General features: G+C 32.4%; 1 protein-coding gene across 1 annotated transcript; it reads left to right on the top strand.

The window, feature by feature from the left end:
• Nucleotides 1-9110: 9110 nt before the first annotated feature.
• LOC116197874 (putative polyol transporter 1) lies at nt 9111-17016 on the top strand. The gene is made up of 3 exons (XM_031528141.1): nt 9111-9375; nt 11639-11985; nt 15754-17016. The coding sequence occupies exons 1-3, from the start codon at nt 9168-9170 to the stop codon at nt 16876-16878; spliced, it is 1680 nt and encodes a 559-aa protein (XP_031384001.1). The 5' UTR covers nt 9111-9167; the 3' UTR covers nt 16879-17016.
• Nucleotides 17017-18854: the final 1838 nt, after the last annotated feature.

Here is an 18854-nt window from a genome sequence, read left to right as displayed (position 1 = left end):
ACATCAGAAGGGGAACCAAAATTCTTGGAGTCAGACATGTCAGATACGAAGAAGAAAAAGAAGACCCTGCTGTTGAGGCTGGTGTTTGGCCTCAAGTATTTGCAGAGTTCAAGAAGACAATCAATTTTTCTCTTCGATCGGAAAAACCAATTAAATTTCTGTCTATTGACTAGTCTTTTTTTTTTTAATTTATATTGACGTGTAATGATCATTACACGTGCAGCTAATGTGGCTCCAAGTCAGCTACATCTAATTTTTTTTTTTAACGGAAGTGTTAAAACAGAAAAGCACCTAAACGTAAAGGATGGAAGTAGAAAAAAAAGACTCAAAATTACATGACTAAATCTATGCTTTCTCTTATAAAATATAATATAATTATTACATCGTTATTATATATAAAATGGGACTTAAAATAATTATGTTTATTACCACCGAGGTCTGACAACCCGTTAGTTAAGGTTTGGTGGAGTTGCCTTGGCATCACAGGTACGTCACAGCCCGATAGTTAAGGCTTTGCATTGCCTTGGCGCTGCTGGCCCCCCTCCCCTTCCTCTTCACTACTGTTATGCTTCTGCTCTACTCTACCTCCCTCCTCCTCACTTCTGCTACACTGCTGGTCCACCTCCTCCTCTCCACTTATGCTCTGTTGCTGGTCTACTTCCTTCTTCTCCACAAATGCTACATTGCTGCTCGAAGCCTATGTTGCTCGACCACCGCTGCTCCTCGACCTTTGCTATTCCGCAACCTTCTATGTTGCCGCTCAATTATTTTTGTTGCTCGCTGGCTTCGTCATCCTGCAGCTCTTTGCTGCTGCCACTGCTCATGCTGAGACAGAGAGAGAGAGAGAAGAGAGATACGATGCTGTTAGGAGAGAATGATTGAGAAGTATTGGAGATGGTGGAAAAGTGAAATGGAGAGGAAAGATTTAAAAGTTATGTTCCTTAAATTTTCAAAATTGGATTGAGCGGAAAATTCTAATTTTTAATTTCATTTTCCAGCCTAACCTATCCCGACACAATTTATGTTAGCATAGAGTTGCACATTGACAGACACACTGTATTGCATTGTCTCATCCCACGTAAGTTGCCGACGTCCATAAAAGGTGTCCTTTTCCGACACATATTGTGTCGCCATATGCATCTCCCTCAGCCAATACAATTAAATTGCATTGCCAAAGGCATTATTCCGTTGTCACATAAAAATAATGTCACCCATGGAAGCGAACCTTTAGAGTTCACAAGTAGATATAATGTCACGTTTTTCGCCCATATGGTTATACTTTTTTTTCTATTTTTTTAAAGAACTATAGGATATAACACCATGAATTTTACTTTACTCTCTCTATCTGTTTTATCTTTTTCTGAGGAATTATATGTATATCCAATACACACTTTTTTAAACAAATTTTCATTCGTAGACACAAACTTCTTCCTCTATATTGCATCTTTCTTAAAGAAGCATACTAACTATACACATACGTTTTGAATTACAAGTACATTTTTTTTCCTTTATCTATACGAAAAGACTCATAAATATTTCAATCTATTGTTTTAAGATATGATCATATATAGATAAATGAGTATACGAAATAATAATTTCTTAATATTACATTTATTTAAAAAATTATTCGAGAGACCTTTTGTTCCCGTTGCGAAGCGGGGCACGTTCCCTATTCTTTAAATAAACTCTTCATCTATCTAAAACTCTTATACATCATTGCCACATGTTAACCCTTCATTTTCTCTAACTTTATTTCATTTCTTTTCTTTTTTATGCATGTCCATGCCACAAGTTTGAATTAGATTTATTTGATTAAATAAAGTTCTATTATGAGTCTTATACAATTAAAATAGATCCCATTCTTGCACTTTATGAAACCCCATTTCACCTTTTTGGTTTCTCTATTTTTTTTATACCTTTTTCTTTTATTTTTCTTTTTACACATATACTTAAATTAACTACATAAATTAAACCTACTCTTTTCGGGAAAATTACCAAAAAAATCTAAATTCTGTAAAACGTACCAATTTTATCCTAAATTTTGTTTTGTAATAAAAAAATCTACATTTTTTTAGAATCATCTCAGATTTGACCTCCCGTCACTATTTTATTAAGTTTTTCGTCTATTTGCCTATGTGGACTTTACGGGACCCACAAAGTTTACACGTTATCTAATCATCTTCTCTTTTGTTTACAAAAATAACCTAAATTTTCAAAAAAGTTTCAATTTTGTTCCAAATTTTGATTTGTAGTTTAAAAAATGCATATTTTAAAAATTTCTCAGAAATAGTCCATGAGAGGAGATGCTAGTCGAGGCCAACTTTAGGAGCACTACAAGGAGACCCAAATGAGGAGAGAGGATATTTCCAATATAATTTATAAAACATATGATTTTTTCATTACATACTAAATTTATGATGAAATTGAGACTTTTTTGAAAATTTGAGTTCTTTTATTTAACCTATCTTATTTGTTTATTAATGAAGGTTTATGAGTGTTATTTATGAACGTTTAAAATGTCACCGGTGTAATGCCACTCAACAATTTCAATATCTCGCGAACCCTACCTCCCCCAGGCGACAAAGATCTTAGCTCGTCGAACAGTCTCAGAAGTAAGTTGATCGAAAGAACTTCACGAATCAAAGGGGGAGTTTGGGTTTTCCAATTTGGGGGAAGTTGTTCTCTGAGATGGAGAGGCGTGACATAAGGGGGAGAGGGTGAGAGATGTTGATTTGTAAAAAATGAGTCTGAAGTTAACAATCCACGTATGAAAAAATTGACGGAATTTATAACGGAGGTCATTTTAAGACAATTTAAAAAACTTATGATTTTTCTATTACAAAATAAAATTTATGACAAAACTGAGATGTTTTACAAAATTTAGATTTTTTTTTTGCAATTTGCCCTATTCTTTTCTCTGAGAATTCCACTTAATAAATACACCTAACATTATAAGAATTTCAATTTCTTATTAAATAATATGCCTAGTCTACTACTTGTGCGATGCAAGGGTTTTGGTTTTGGGAAAATTACAAAAAAAAAACCCAAATTTTGTAAAAAGTCTCATTTTTGTCATAAATTTTGTTTTGTAACAGAAAAAATCATAAGTTTTCTAAATTGTCTAAAAAATGACATCCGTTATAAATTTCGTCAATTTTTGCCTAAACTTTGTGGGTCCCTTAACAGTCCATGTAGGTCACATGTAAGCAAAAATTGACGGAATTTATAACGGATGTCATTTTTGAGACATTTTAGAAAACTTATAGTTTTTTCTGTTACAAAACAAAATTTAGAACAAAACTGAGACATTTTACAAAATTTGGGTTTTTTTATGTAATTTGCCCTTTAGTTTTTAAAGATCTTACCAAAAATTACAATGAAAATTTATAGTCGATATTCATATAATATTCCTTACCATATGTAAATTTGCTTATGAATTACTAATTTTTAAAATTTTCTAAACTTAAGGACAAAATAAACTATAGTACATATAAATTCCTTTATTATTACTTTACATATGTAAGAACTATATTTAACTTCCTTTAACATCAATAAGAAAAAGAAAATCTACATGGAACGTATTTCTTTATAATATTTTAGTGCATCAATTTTTTTAAATAAAAATTCCAAGGTTTTTTTTTGTTTAAATCATTTCTTAGAGAATAAAACTAAAATTGTTTAATCTTCTTTTAATGCATAATAAATGCACCAATTTAACTTGAAATTATATTATATATTATATATTATGAATGTATGGTACTATGATCTTAATAACTTTATTTTTTGAGTTGATATGAAGTGTAATATAGGACACCAAAGTTCTATATTGCGTATAAAGTAGATAAAGGGAAAATTTGATACCAGACATAAATAAATAATTATAATTATAATCATATCAAAGCTTAATTTTATTTTTTATTTATTTAAAAGTATGGATGCAAAAGGAATGATGAAAGGTGTTGAGTAAGAAGATACCATACGGTTTATAATTGAATTTATAATGTAAACAACTGTAAAATTACAAAAACTAAATAAAGGAAGAAATAATGGCTTGAGTGTCATCTTATAATATTTATATAAAATCTAAAAACCTATTGCAAATTGGGAATTCATGATTTTCACGAGTATATTATCTTAACTAGAAAATCTGATTTGTATAAAATTAATATAGTGCTTATAATATTATTGCTGGTTAATCAAAAGGGGCATGAAATAACAAACTTATTATTATTATTACTACTATTATTATTACTACTACTACTACTATTATTATTACTATTATTAATTTTTTTAATAATAGTAAAAAGCATTCCAATATTATGTGGGTATTCAGGACATGTGACTCATGGATAATTGTATTGCAAGCTCTATAAGTATGCTAAAATTTCAGTTCAAGTTTTAAATGAATAAATTTGGCTACGTTAATTCTAAAGTGTTCAGTTCATTATAGATATTTAGTGAAAACTGGTCAATTTTCTGTCATGCCCATGCTTCCAAATATACATGGATTATACAAGTTTATGAGTAATGAAACTTGAAATAATAAGACATATACAAAATAGTTTTGAGCCAATAGTATGAAGAAATCCATTTTCACTCAAAGGATAAAATATAAATGAAATTTGAAAAATACAAAATAATGGTCATATTTATAACAACGATCTACTTGCCGTTTTGCGAAGCGCAGATTTACTTCCTAATTTTATATATAATTAAAATAGATCCGTGTTGATGACATGTTGACACCTATCACTTCTTCCTCCTTTAATTTACAAATAACTAGTTGATGACCTGTGTGTTGGGCGTGCACAATTGCTAATTTTTTGTTGCAACTTATCTAAATAATTTTACACGTTATACATAAATAAAATGTAGTTAAAACTGAATGAATTATCTTAATAATATCAATAAATTATCAAAAATCATTCACATCGATTAAGCAAAAACGATATCTTTACTTCAACATTAACTGGATAATACTTCGATGAGAGTGTAATTATCTTGAAATTGTTAATTCTGCATAACATTCTTCTCAAAATAAGGGCCGAAACAAATCAGTCTGAGACTTTCTTATACTTACATGCATCACTAGATTCTATTTCATTATAAACAATAAATTAGTAATAATTTATTTTTACTAAAAATAATATACTTAGTCATACACGCAAAGTTTACCTCTTTATCAATGAAAATCATATCAAAATTGATAATTTCACTACTTTTTTGGTCCCAATTCTTTTAGTTTATAGTAAACGATTGTACTATCTCAAAATCTATTAAGGTATAGATTAAAAAATAAATGATATAAAAAATTTTTCATGCAAATATGATAATGCTAAGCAAATGATAAACGCACTAAACAAATTAACATCCTTTAAAAAAGATAACATCCTAAACGAATTATTTTTATAAAAAAAATACATGAATTTGACGATAATGAATTTCGAGAGAACCTGATGAAGTTTAGTGAAATACTGGTGAAATCTTGCGAATTGACCAAATTGGTGTAAGATATTGGTGTCATTATATCAAATAAACATGTACAATATGTATATATAGTGTAAAGGTCATACATATTAAGAAGAAAATTTTCTATCGAATATAAAGAATTCAATATAATGAAATCTTTTATCTCAGGGAATAATAATCTAATTTCTACTATACGATATATACAACATATATATAATCGTAACAGTAGTCTAAGTCTCAATGTACGATATATGCTGCAAATATATATTATCTCTAAAGTGCAGATTGTATGTATATGTTCAAGTATATATGTATATATATGTTATTAGGGATATATTTATTTTTATTAAATAAGAAAACTGTATATATGCACATATTGATATATATATATATATATATGCATATGTTATCTATTTTATCTATTGTATAATATATTTAAGTTGAATGTAAATGGAAACAAATTATTATATAATATATGTTATCTATTTTATATTTAACTTTATTAGCTTGCAGATAATCTATCTATTGCGTAATTTATATATATAGTCTATTGTAGATTTTGTTCCTTTGGATATATTCTCTTGGGCGATATACCTATAATGTATATATTCTGCTGCATAATTAATGATAATAGAAACAACAAAAGATTCATGTATAAGACTTTTGAACATGATATTAGAACTCAACTATAAATAAAACTAATAATTTTAACAATATTTTAGTATATATCTAAAACAATTGTCTTTTTGACTTACCATGAAAAAATAATCCTTAAAAAAGATGATGATGATGATGATAATTAATATCAAGTAGATTATCTCCTTGCATGTAGCTATCTTGAAATTCTTGACGGTGCATAAACCTTCTTCACGACGTAATGATTTTTAACAAATCTATCCGAGACTTTCTTATACTTGTGTACATTAAAGAACCATCATTTCATTGGAAACAATCATCATTAAATAATTAATCAAGTTTTGCATTTCAAAAATATTATAATTAATCAAAAATACCAAAACATACCTCTTTATCAAGGAAAATCATGTCAAGACTAATGACTTCATTAGTCCTTGTATTCATGGCATCCCACTACTTTATTAATCTCGCTCCAACGTGTCTTTCTCAGAGTTTAGGGCTTAATTCTTTTATCATATGATAAGCTACCGTAGTGCCTCAAAATTTGCAATATTATACATTAAAAAGATAAGTAAATGAAAATAAAAAAATTCAAGTATGTCACCCATGAACATGATTTTAGTATGAAAGAATGATTTCTTTAATTCGAAAAATAAAATATAAAAAGTTTTTATTAGGCGAGTGCAAGTTCAAAGAAAATGATTTTTGCCTTTGCCTGCCTCTTGGCTGGCGCACTTGCTGCTTCTCCCTTTACAATATTATAAACAAATAATATTATATAAACTACAATTTAATTATAAGAATATGTTTGCCCATAATGCAAAGGGAAACATCATAAATATTATAAATCCTCGTTAATATTGATTTCCAACTCTATATTTTACTATAATATATATGAATAGCAATTCGATTGCTATAATATAAAAAATTTGTGAATAGAAGCTAATATATATAGTATTCCTCTGCATATTTTAATCTCTTGTATATATTTATTGTGTTATATGAAAATAATATATATTCTATTGTATAATTAATGATAAAAATTTTCTTAATATATAAGTAATGACATGCCAAAGTGAGAGAGCTCTATTTCTTATTTTTGATGATGTGAGGGCGTGACTCATGCATTGCTTTCGTGTGTGTATATATATATATATATATATATATATAAATTTTAAAAGAATGACATGAAACAAAACAAGAGTTAGTTGGCGTGGTGGAATCCTATTAGCTAAGCTCACAAGCGCAGTTTGAATCATTTGCTTCAAGTCAGACTTTAACTTTTTTTTTAAAACGACTTGGTGACTTTTACTATTATTGACTACTTATTTTTTTAATAAAAATTTGTCAATCTGAAACAAAAAAAAAAATGTTATCATTTTCTCTTTCATCTCAAATATCTATGGGCGATGATATTATTTTGTAATAATTGAAACATATACTTTTATTAAAAGATAAATTTTTTTGCCCCAACATCAACAACCTTTAATTTGTTCCGGACACATTTCTTATCCTTTCCTTTCCCCATTAACTTTAGAAAAGATTTTATTAGAATTTGATTACTACACACTCTTATTAACGTCGAATTTATAATTTTTTTTCACCTCTATAACGACAAATTCATCATTTATAACATCAGATATTAATCTATGATAAATATTTGCTTATTCCATGAATGAAACATGTTTTTTATTTAAAGATAAAAAAAATTTCTCCTGATCAACAACGTTCAAATTCGTCGGCGGATACTTTTTTTATTTCCTATTCCTGTAAAGTTCTCGAGAAGATTTTATTAAAATCCAATTAGCATGATGAAATGGTCATTTTTTTGGAGGATAATCTTTCTTTTCCTTATGTTTATCTAATAAATTTTATCTAAACTCGAGTTTTTTTTTGCCACTGTATAAGTCAATTAGAATAATAAAAATTGCAAACGTTAATACTATATACATTTTTAACAAAGAATGAAACATTTTATGAAAAATGTATCCAATTAAACTTAAAGTGGGTTGTGCTGGAGAATGGACTCGGGATGGCCAGGCATTTTCTTTCGGAAATTAGCAAAACAAACAAAATTGGGTCGACTTGGTGGACTCGCTGAGTTTGCTCCAAGTTTACGGAGTCAACTCTAGAGCTCGTCGAGTTTATGACAATTTCCGATTCTATGCCGAGTTCACTCAATGCCATGCCCTAACCTCTTAAACTCATCCGAGTTTACAAGTGAACTTGCGAGCTTGACAACCATGCCCTAAACCTTTGTGAACACTTAATCCAGCAAATTTGCAACTTTGCAGATGTATTCGCGAAGGCTCTTGGAAAGACAGAGTTTGCCTTTCTTCTTCACGAGTTGGGCTTTCGTGATATTCACGCTCAAACTTGATGGAAAGTATTACAAATATCTGTATACGTATAATGAATTATAGAGAGTATGTCCAGAATATGTCTTAATCGGTTAGTTACTGATAGTCTTAGGCATTAACTCGGGGAAAGTTCTTTCTTCTTTTTTTGGTAGAAAAAAGCAGTCATAAATAGTTCGAAGAAAGTTCAACTCTAGAGCTCGTCGAGTTTATGACAATTTCCAATTCTATGCCGAGTTCACTCAATGCCATGCCCTAACCTCTTAAACTCGTCTGAGTTTACGAGTCAACTCGCGAGCTCGACAGCCATGCTCTAAACCTTTGTGAACACTTAATCCAGCAAAGTTGCAACTTGGCAGATATATTCACGAAGGCTCTTGGAAAGACATAGTTTGCCTTTCTTCTTCACAAGTTGGGCTTTCGTGATATTCACGCTCCAATTTGATGGAAAGTATTACAAATATCTGTATACATATAATGAATTCTATAGAATATGTCCAGAATATGTCTTAATCGGTTAATTACAGATAGTCTTAGGCACTAGTTCGAAGAAGGTTCTTTCTTCTTATTTTGGTAGAAAAAAAGCAGTCATATATAGTTCGAAGAAAGTTCATTTATCGGCTCAACATTTACTGCAGTAGTTTGTCTTGAGCTCTGTATATATATATATATATATATATATGTCTTGCCTCTGTACTAGAAAGAATGAAGAAGAAAGATAAACTTTTCTTCCAAAGTAATAGTCGGAACTGGAAGATGGCGGAGCATAAATTCATGGTCGAAGATCCCCAGGGACCGTTTTCGACCGTGGAGACCTATGACAGCAAAGCGTCGAGCAAGCCGAAGAAGAGGAACACGTATGCCATTGCTTGCACCATCCTTGCCTCCACGACTTCGATCTTAATTGGCTATGGTGAGCGAGTTTTTTTTTTTGCAGTTTTTTTTTCTCAATAATTTCTCCCTCCTTTAATTTTTTTGCCTGTTAGGATTAAAACTAAAATTTGGGTGATTCAGGAATAAGAAACTCTTTTATTAGGGGTATTACGATGAAATGGGAAGAAACAAAATGAAATCACATCACATTATATTACATTACACCACATCCCCTCGCATCTTCTAATAAATTAAAACTGGTCCATCCAACTGAGATGGCGACATGGGAGATTTCTCCCACTTGCACACTCTCCCTTTTCCTTTCTAATTTTTGTAATATTTAGTTTCTAAATTTCCTCCATTTCTTTTGCGATTCAAATCCAATTCGAAAAAGACAACATGTAATTCAATAGACACGTTATTTCAAAAGACCCGATCATAAAGTAGACACATCATGCCTTTTCAGTGATTTCAAATCCAACCTAATGAAGTTCCATGTAATTCGGTCGACGCATTACACCAAATGATCCGATCGTTAGATCAAAACATCGTGTATTTTTAGTGTTTTCAAATTTAATCTAAATAAGGTACTACTTAATATGGTCGTCGTGTTACGCCAAATGATCCGATAATATCTTTTATTTTCATTTTTTAATTTGTATTTTTAAAATATCCCTTTTCATAGCGTTTTCGAATCCAATGAGAATGAAGTATCTCGTAGTCCGATCACATTATGTCAAAAGACCTGATTGTAAGGTCGATGCGTTACACGTTTTTTTGCGTTTTCAAATTCTACCACAATAAAGTTCCACACAATTTAAGACATGTTATGCCAAATGATCCAATTGTTAGGTCAAAAAGTTATAATATTTTAGCGTTTTCACATACCAAAATAAGATACTACTTAATCTGGTCGCTACATTATGCCAAATGATTTGATCATTATAGTCGGACTATTTTCAAAAAATACTTTTACTTCAAATTTTATTCAGAAAAATTAGAAAAAATTATGTTCTAGAAGTACTAGATATACAAATTATAATATATGTAATATTCTTTTTAAAATTTCAATTTGTGAGTTCTTAACCTTGTTCCTTCTTCTTCTTTTTTTCTTTTCCAAATTTGCCTTCTTTTACCCAATATTTTTAACCTTGGCTCGACAAGGTTGTGGTGTAACCTAATTGATCCATCGAGTCAAATGGTCCCATCATTATGGTTGACCAATTATTCCTTAAAAAATATAATTACGTGTTTTACGCCATATAGTGTACAAATTTTTCATACTTTTTTCCCAATCACTGCAAGATTTGACAACATACATTTTCCTTTATTCTCTCTATCTAGTTCACATTTTCTGAAGAGTTATACATATATCTTATATTTTATTTTTTTTTATAAATATTCATTCATCGATACATAACTTTTTCATCTATATTGTATCTTCCTTAAGAAATTATACTTATTAAACACATACATTTTGAATTAATGTTAATACTTTTTTTCCTCTCTTTATCCAAATGGGAAGACCCAACGATGAAATTTAATATTGTTGTTATTTTACTTTCATAAATTTAAAAAATACAAACATTGTCATTTATTAAAGTCCATCATATCTTGCTTTACTTAAATTTATTTTCAAATCTTATTTGTACATTTCTTTTTAAGCAAAAACTATAAGTTTTATGTTCTAGAATTAACCCATTTAACACATGCAAAACACTCTCCATGAAATAAAAAGAAAAATAATATTATATAAGGTAACATAATACGATCTTTTGAAAAAAAAAGATTATTTACTATTAGTAATGAGTTAATAATTTTTACAAATAAGTAGTTTTATATTAATTTCAGGTATACATTATATTGACTATTATACAAATAACTATGATGAATCAAAAAATTGAAGAAAAACTTTCAACCGCAGCACCTGCGGGATCACTCCTAATTTTACAGTAATAGTCTAAAAGGAAATGACATCAAACCACTATATCCTTGAATTTTGGAGGAAATGTGTTCCACTTGGTCTATTAGGACCTTGACAATACTCACGTGTACTTTCTTCTGGCATGAAAAAATGCTAATTGGTATGTGAATTTCGAATAAGTCGAGATTCAATTTATAAATGATAATATTCAAATCTTGGATATACTAATAAGTAATCATTTCTTTTCAACACATTCACTTTAATGAATGAGATTTGTCACGATATATTTCGATTTGCGTGTTCGAGAATATATTAGTATATATATTGGTTTAGGTTTTGATTTAATTAAGTTTCTCTTGGTTCTATTTTTGTGATATAGATGGGGGTGTGATGAGTGGCGTGGCGGATTACATCCAGAATGACTTGAATTTGAGCGACGTAGAGATAGAGATTGTCAACGGCATGATCAACAGCATGTCGCTCCTCGGTGCCTTCATGGCCGGTAGGACCTCCGACTATGTGGGCCGCCGCTACACCATAGTGATTGCTGGTGCGATCTTCTTCGTAGGAGCCTTCCTCGTGGCTTTTGCCACCAACTTTGCCTTCCTCCTGGTCGGTCGTATTGTGGCAGGGATTGGTACGGGATATGCCTTCATGATCGCCCCAGTCTACACCACCGAAGTCGCCCCCGCTTCTGCCCGTGGCTTCTTCACATCCTTCCCAGAGGTTTGTTTTTGTCTCCTTTTTTTTTGGTTGAATTTTCAACCTCCTTTAAGTTTCCTATTCAGTCATTCATGATGCTTAGATTAAGACGTCTCACATGGTGTATATATATATATATATAACATAATTCATTCGCATGGTATGATTTTTATTGGGATGGACCAAGATATTATGTAAGGAATTGATCCTCTTATCTTTAGGGATGATTGGCCATAATAATATGGACAAAATAAGGGAATCCAATTCATTGCAGGTATGATGTAATAACAATAGTATTAAGAGAAAATCCGATGTCAAATATAAAGACATTTAATCAATCACATGAATTTTTCGGTGCATGAAATTTGGAGGGGTTATTATTTTTTAATATAACAAACTTTTAGCAACCAAATTATTTTTATACAATCGTACCGAAAAAAATTATTTTTATACAAAGAATCATGTTCTATGATATGTGTCTTGATTTAGTTAGATTTTTTTAATGAAAGATTTAATTAGATTGACGAACCATTACAAATATTTGAAAAGATTAAAGGTTTGTGATATATTAATGAGTTTGTTATCCTCGACCAGTAAAACATGGAATTATTATACCATCTTGGTGTCGATAAGAATATTCCACAAGCAATTAATATTTCAGCAAAGATAAAAAAAAATTAAGATTTGATGGTTATATTTTTTTTTGTCAATTCTCCTTTTGTTTTTATTGTTAATATATATATGATTATAATATACTAGATGTAACTGCATACCATGAGTACTAACTTTAGGTTTTACCCACCAATGACCACAATAAAGATAAAACATACAACTACACAATATTAATTATAAGTCTTATGTTAGTCCATTCATGTAATTTTTACTTCATTATATAGTAGTTATTGTTTGAGTAAGTCGATTTGTGACAATTTTTATTAGCTCATTATATTAATTATTATAGTTTTAAATAAAATACTGCATCTAGCAAACAAAACTTAAACAACTCTGTGGTCCAACCCATGGGCGGAGTCGCCCTCATACCCTGAGGTTAAGCTGCAGCTTATTCCTTGGTATTAATAATAATCATTATAACTTATAGGTGGAATTCATACATATGAATTGTAAACTTTCATATATGTTTATCTACGTAACCAAATTAGTTTACACTAGGTTCAGACCCATGCGCCGCACGAGTTTGACAAATTATTTAATTAATGTACCTTTTAAATTACATTTTGGAGAACTTTTAATACATTCATGAATTGTTTTAACATTTTATTTTAAAATTTATGGTGTTGATTTGTCATTTTTAAATGTTACAATTTTATTGAAGATAAAATAATAAAAAAATAAAACATTAATTGAGAATTATAACAATAGAGATGTGCGTATTGCATAGTATTTCTTTTAAATAATTTTCGCATGTGTTTAAAATAGACTAATTTTGCGTATTAACCTTAAGAAGAAGAAACCAAAATATTATGACCTAATTGTTATTTTTGCAAAAAGTAAATATTTGGTCAAACCAGTCAATTGGGGTGAAGTGCATATTTTTTAAATAAATAGGGTTAAGCGTCATTTCAACAAACCTCAAGGGGGATTTTTGCTTTTTCCCCAGATAATAAGTTGAGTAATATAGAATGAAAAACGTAGTTGTAACAATCAAATCATACAAATAATGGTATTGTAAAAAATATACATAATATTGCTTTATTATGGAAGGAAAAGTTACGAATAAAAATAAGAAAAGAATTGCATTGATGGGAAGAAGAAATAATTTGATTAGTATAAGATCATCATTGCCGATAAAACATTAAAAAAATTATATTATAGAAATATATTATATACACGTGAATTAACAATGTAATATTTTAGAGTCAAATATAAAATTTGTAAGAGCATATACAAATGGCTCAAGGTAAGGTGCAAATAGAAAAAAGAGTAGAAAGAAAAATAATATCGAAAATGAGCTTTTTCTATGCTCTATTTACAAGACATAGAGTATGTTAAATTTAGAAATACATGTCATGTTTCGAGAAAAGTTTTTAAATTACCAAGAGAATTTCAATTTTATGAAAAAGAATGTTCAATTATATCCCTAAGTATAAATAATATAGGTAAATATTTTCAATTTGCTGAACCGATATATATAAAATTTTCCAAATTTGTTTAACTTAAATTAATAGATACATTAATATATTTGGTTACTTGAATCTTTTTATTAGAAATATAACATTTCGAGTAGCCGAAGAGGCAATTAACCTCGAGCTAAGGGTTTGCAGATGACAACGCCTTATAAGCGCTTTTCATGTTTTATATGTTACACTAGATAATAGATTTTTATTGTTATGAGTACACATTAAATGCTCCAATTCTATTTTACTATCAGATTTACGAGAATTTGACATTTTTTATATTATAGAAATATATTATATACACGATGTGAATTAAAAATGTAATATTTTAGAGTCAAATATAAAATTTGCAAGAGCATATACAAATAGCTCAAGGTAAGGTGCAAATAGAAAAAAAGAGTAGAAAGAAAAATAATATCGAAAATGAGCTTTTTCTATGCTCTATTTACAAGACATAGAGTACGTTAAATTTAGAAATACATTTCATGTTTCGAGAAAAGTTTTTAAATTACCAAGAGAATTTCAATTTTATGAAAAAGAATGTTCAATTATATCCCTAAGTATAAATAATATAGATAAATATCTTCAATTCGCTAAACTGATATATATAAAATTTTCTAAATTTGTTTAACTTAAATTAATAGATACATTAATATATTTGGTTACTTGAATCTTTTTATTAGAAATATAACATTTCGAGTAGCCGAAGAGGCAATTAACCTCGAGCTAAGAGTTTGCAGTTGGCAACGCCTTATAAGCGCTTTTCATGTTTTATATGTTACACTAGATAATAGATTTTTATTGTTATGAGTACACATTAAATGCTCCAATTCTATTTTACTATCAGATTTACGAGAATTTGACATTTCTTTATATCTTCTTTTCTTCCTAAAAATTTTTGTAGTTGAAATTTCTTTTTTTTATTATAAAAAAGACTTAAGGTCTAGGACAATGAAAGTGAAATCTTAAATAGTTAATAAAGTCACTTAACCTTTTCGTGGATTCTATCCATTGTTCAACAAACAACAAAGAATTCTCATAAAAGAAAGATCTTTTTACCTATTTTTTAGCCTAGATTCATGGAGATATAGAACAGCATATCAGTTATCATGCTCGCATATCCACCATTTGAGTCTCCAACAATTATTCCAATAATTAGTACAACAACTAATAAAGTGAAATTTCTTTTTTTTTTCGGTGTGTACTCTCATATCCAGAGCCCAATGGGATTTGACTAATCCAATCGGGAGATCGAGCATTAAAGGTTATTCTCCCTCCCAACAAACGTGCTTGTCGGGGTTCGAACTTGTGTTCTCCTCCTTACGGGAGTGAGCTGCTTACCACTCAACCAACACTTTTGTTGGTATCAAGTGAAATTTCTTTACCAATGTGAATTAGTTCAAGTTAGTCGGCGTTTGTTTTGCTTAAATAAGGTCTTAGGTTTGAGTTCTTATGAATGCAGAAAATTCATGCTGGAAGAGCTTTACCCTTTAGTGGGCTGACTCGACTCGACTGAATTAGTCGAGGTCCAATTTAGCTTTCGAATATCATGGTTCACGTAGAAAAAAGTAAAATTTCTTTTTTCACATCTTAGTTGTTAGGATACGTGATATGTTCATACATGCTGATTCATCAATGGTGATTTTTGTTCTTCCAGGTATTCATTAACAGCGGTGTGCTCCTCGGGTACATATCGAACTATGGCTTCTCGAAGCTCCCACCGCACCTGGGCTGGCGATTCATGCTCGGGCTCGGGGCCATCCCTTCGGTCATGCTGGCCGTTGGAGTCTTGGCCCTGCCTGAATCTCCCCGTTGGCTAGTCATGCAAGGCCGCTTGGGTGAGGCCAGGAAGGTACTCAACAGGATTTCAGACTCGAACCAGGAGGCTGAGGAAAGGCTCGCTGACATCAAGGCAGCCGCAGGGATACCCCCTGAACATAATGAGGACGTCGTGCAGGTAGTGAAGAAGCGGAGCAGCGGTTCGGGCGTGTGGAGGGAGCTGCTCCTCCACCCGACTCCGGCTGTTCGGCACATTTTGATCGCGGGTGTCGGCATCCAGTTCTTCCAGCAGGCATCAGGAATCGACACTGTGGTCCTGTACAGCCCACGTATATTTGCCAAGGCCGGGCTCAAATCAACCGACAAGAAGCTGCTTGCCACAGTGGCAGTCGGATTCTCCAAGACCTTTTGCATCTTGATTTCGACCTTCTATCTCGACCGGGTCGGGAGGCGCCCAATTCTCCTCGCAAGCGTGGGTGGCATGGCCTTATCATTGGTGACCCTCGGGAGTGTGCTGGAGGTGGCCAACCGCCACCCAGACGGGGAGGTGACATGGGCCCTCATTGTGTGCATCGCCACGGTGATGTGCTTCGTCGGCTCGTTCTCGATGGGGTTGGGCCCCATCGCCTGGGTCTACAACTCAGAGATATTCCCGCTAAGGCTTCGAGCCCAGGGAGCAGCCATTGGCGTGGTGGTGAACCGGTTCATGAGCGACGTCAACTCTACAACATTCATCTCTCTTTACAAGGCCATCACCATGAGCGGTGCATTCTACCTATACGCATCAGTAGCTGCCACCTCCTGGGTGTTCTTCTACGTGATGCTGCCCGAGACACGTGGTCGGACCCTCGAGGATATGGAAGTGCTGTTCGGAAGCTACCACCAGTGGAGGTCCGTGGCCAAGAAGCTCGAGAACAACCGGAGCGAATCTCCCAATTCCAATGTGCCCAGCAGTAACAACAACGACAACAGTAGCACCATGGGGCCACCGGAGACTGCCTAATTAATCATATTAGCTATAGCAAACCTTGTGGGATGGGCTAATTAATTTCTAGCCCTAATTAATTGCCTAGCCAATATTGTAACTGTTTTCGGTAGCCTTAAGTGGAGAGATGTTAACAAGATATACATTGTTTTGATCTCTCGCTTACAGGATTTCTACGGTACCTTTTTTTTCTTTTTTGAAAATTCTCCAAAGTAATTCAGTTGTAATTCAAGTAAACTATGTAGAAAATTAGTAAAACACTTGAAGACAAATAAGCTATCAGAAAAAGCCGAAATCATATACCTGTCATATAAATATAAGTCTCCCCGGGGAGACTTTGGTGGTCCAATGGACGACGCGGTGGCCCCATTCTTGATCTTATGACAAGCAAGTGCCTACTCGTCCCAGAATCGTTTGGTGTATCCATTTCTATGTAGAAGTAGACATGTATTTCATCTCTAAAGATATCTATATCCTTATCGGGTCTATTTCGAGCTGAAAGTGCGACACACTTCTGCAACTCTAGGGATTATTTACGTGCAATGAACGTCTTGTAATGAGGGGTAGAAATCACTGTCACTCTACAATCAAAAATTGCAACCTCAGTCTGACATCAGTCTGACATTTCTAAAATACTCCTTGTATCCTTTACTTCACCAAAAATGGTCTCCCGCCTCGGAAACGGCCGGCGTTGCCTTCCGCCTAGCACTACTGTTGCGTCCATCCGCTTGCCCAACACTCCAGCGCAACTCCCCTCCCCACCGTCCCCCCTATGCCTTCTGCTAGACCCCATTCTTGCCGCTGGGCCTTCCTTTTCTCCCGGCCCTCTGCAAAGCGCGTGCGTTCTTCTCCACTTGTGCTTGTCCTCTCGTACATCATCACCGCCTATAACGGCCCCTTTGCTCTATCTATGACGTCCTGAGCAGCCACAGCCCCCGCTACTGTTAGGTGCCTTACCAATGACAACCCCCAAATCGCATTTGTTCAGAAAGTGCCTTACCTCTTTCTCTATCTTTTGCGTTTCATTCTTATTGATACGCCTCCATGCTACTCACGCAAATGCTCATACACTTTTGTTCTCTTCCAATGGTGATCAGTTTAATTATCGCATTTTTGTCGCGACCTTGCAACGAGTTCTGCTGTTGAAGGATCGAGCCCTACATGGTGGCATGGATTGCCCGAGATTATGCAAATGTCCTCAGGAAAGTCAATCACTGGGAAGCTGTTTAGAATTTAAAGTGGTACATACACCTGCTTTTGAGTGTAGAAGAGTTTTTTCCTTATTATTTTTTTTTATTTTTCCTTCTGTTCTCTTATTGAAATTTTATTGAATGTTGATTGCGAATCCATTTCATATGCGACGCAATGTACACGCGAGCAACTATCATAGATCCGTTGATTCCGCAGAATATCGGAACTACGACCTTCAATCTCCTATTGATTCTTCGAATTCCTAGGAAATCGACATCAAACTCGAATCGAATCCGAGAATGGGCGACAGAGCACGGTAGCTCTAAAACTTTATTGATAATCCAAAAAAAATAGTCTTTAGTCCTAGGGCTTAAATCGCTTAAATAAAAAAAACGAAATTATAATGAAAAAAATAAAAATATTCTCTAAAATAAACTATTCCTAAAATTATAAAAACATCCAAATTACATAAAATTACTTGTTTAAGGCCCTAAATGAATTAATTGGGCTTAAATCTCGTCTTTTCCCTTGAGACAGACCTATCAAAACTTATTTTTCTCGAGGTACCGATTTGCCAATTCTCCTACCGCATCAATATGTACAGTCGGTCATATAAAAATTAGGATGCAGGTTAGCATGGTAATGAAAATGGCCACCCTTGACAAAGCAGAAGAGCTGATCGAGAAGTTTCGCCGGACCCCTAGGATGCTGCAGTTCGAGGTTTCTCTTCTGATGTACTTTCCTACTAAAAAATTGATTATCAGCACAAATTGTCGAACTGGCCTGTTTTATCTTTTTGTATG

Source organism: Punica granatum, chromosome 2 (genome assembly GCF_007655135.1).
Source record: "Punica granatum isolate Tunisia-2019 chromosome 2, ASM765513v2, whole genome shotgun sequence".
Classification (NCBI taxonomy): domain Eukaryota; kingdom Viridiplantae; phylum Streptophyta; class Magnoliopsida; order Myrtales; family Lythraceae; genus Punica; species Punica granatum.
Note: the sequence above shows the minus strand (reverse complement) of the source record. Positions and strands in the feature narration are given on the sequence as shown.

Coding starts and splice junctions, on each gene's coding strand:
- LOC116197874 (XM_031528141.1), top strand. CDS start 9,168: ATGAAGAAGAAAGATAAACTTTTCTTCCAAAGTAATAGTCGGAACTGG. Junction 9,376..11,638: donor TTCGATCTTAATTGGCTATG/GTGAGCGAGTTT, acceptor TTTGTGATATAG/ATGGGGGTGTGATGAGTGGC. Junction 11,986..15,753: donor TCTTCACATCCTTCCCAGAG/GTTTGTTTTTGT, acceptor TTGTTCTTCCAG/GTATTCATTAACAGCGGTGT.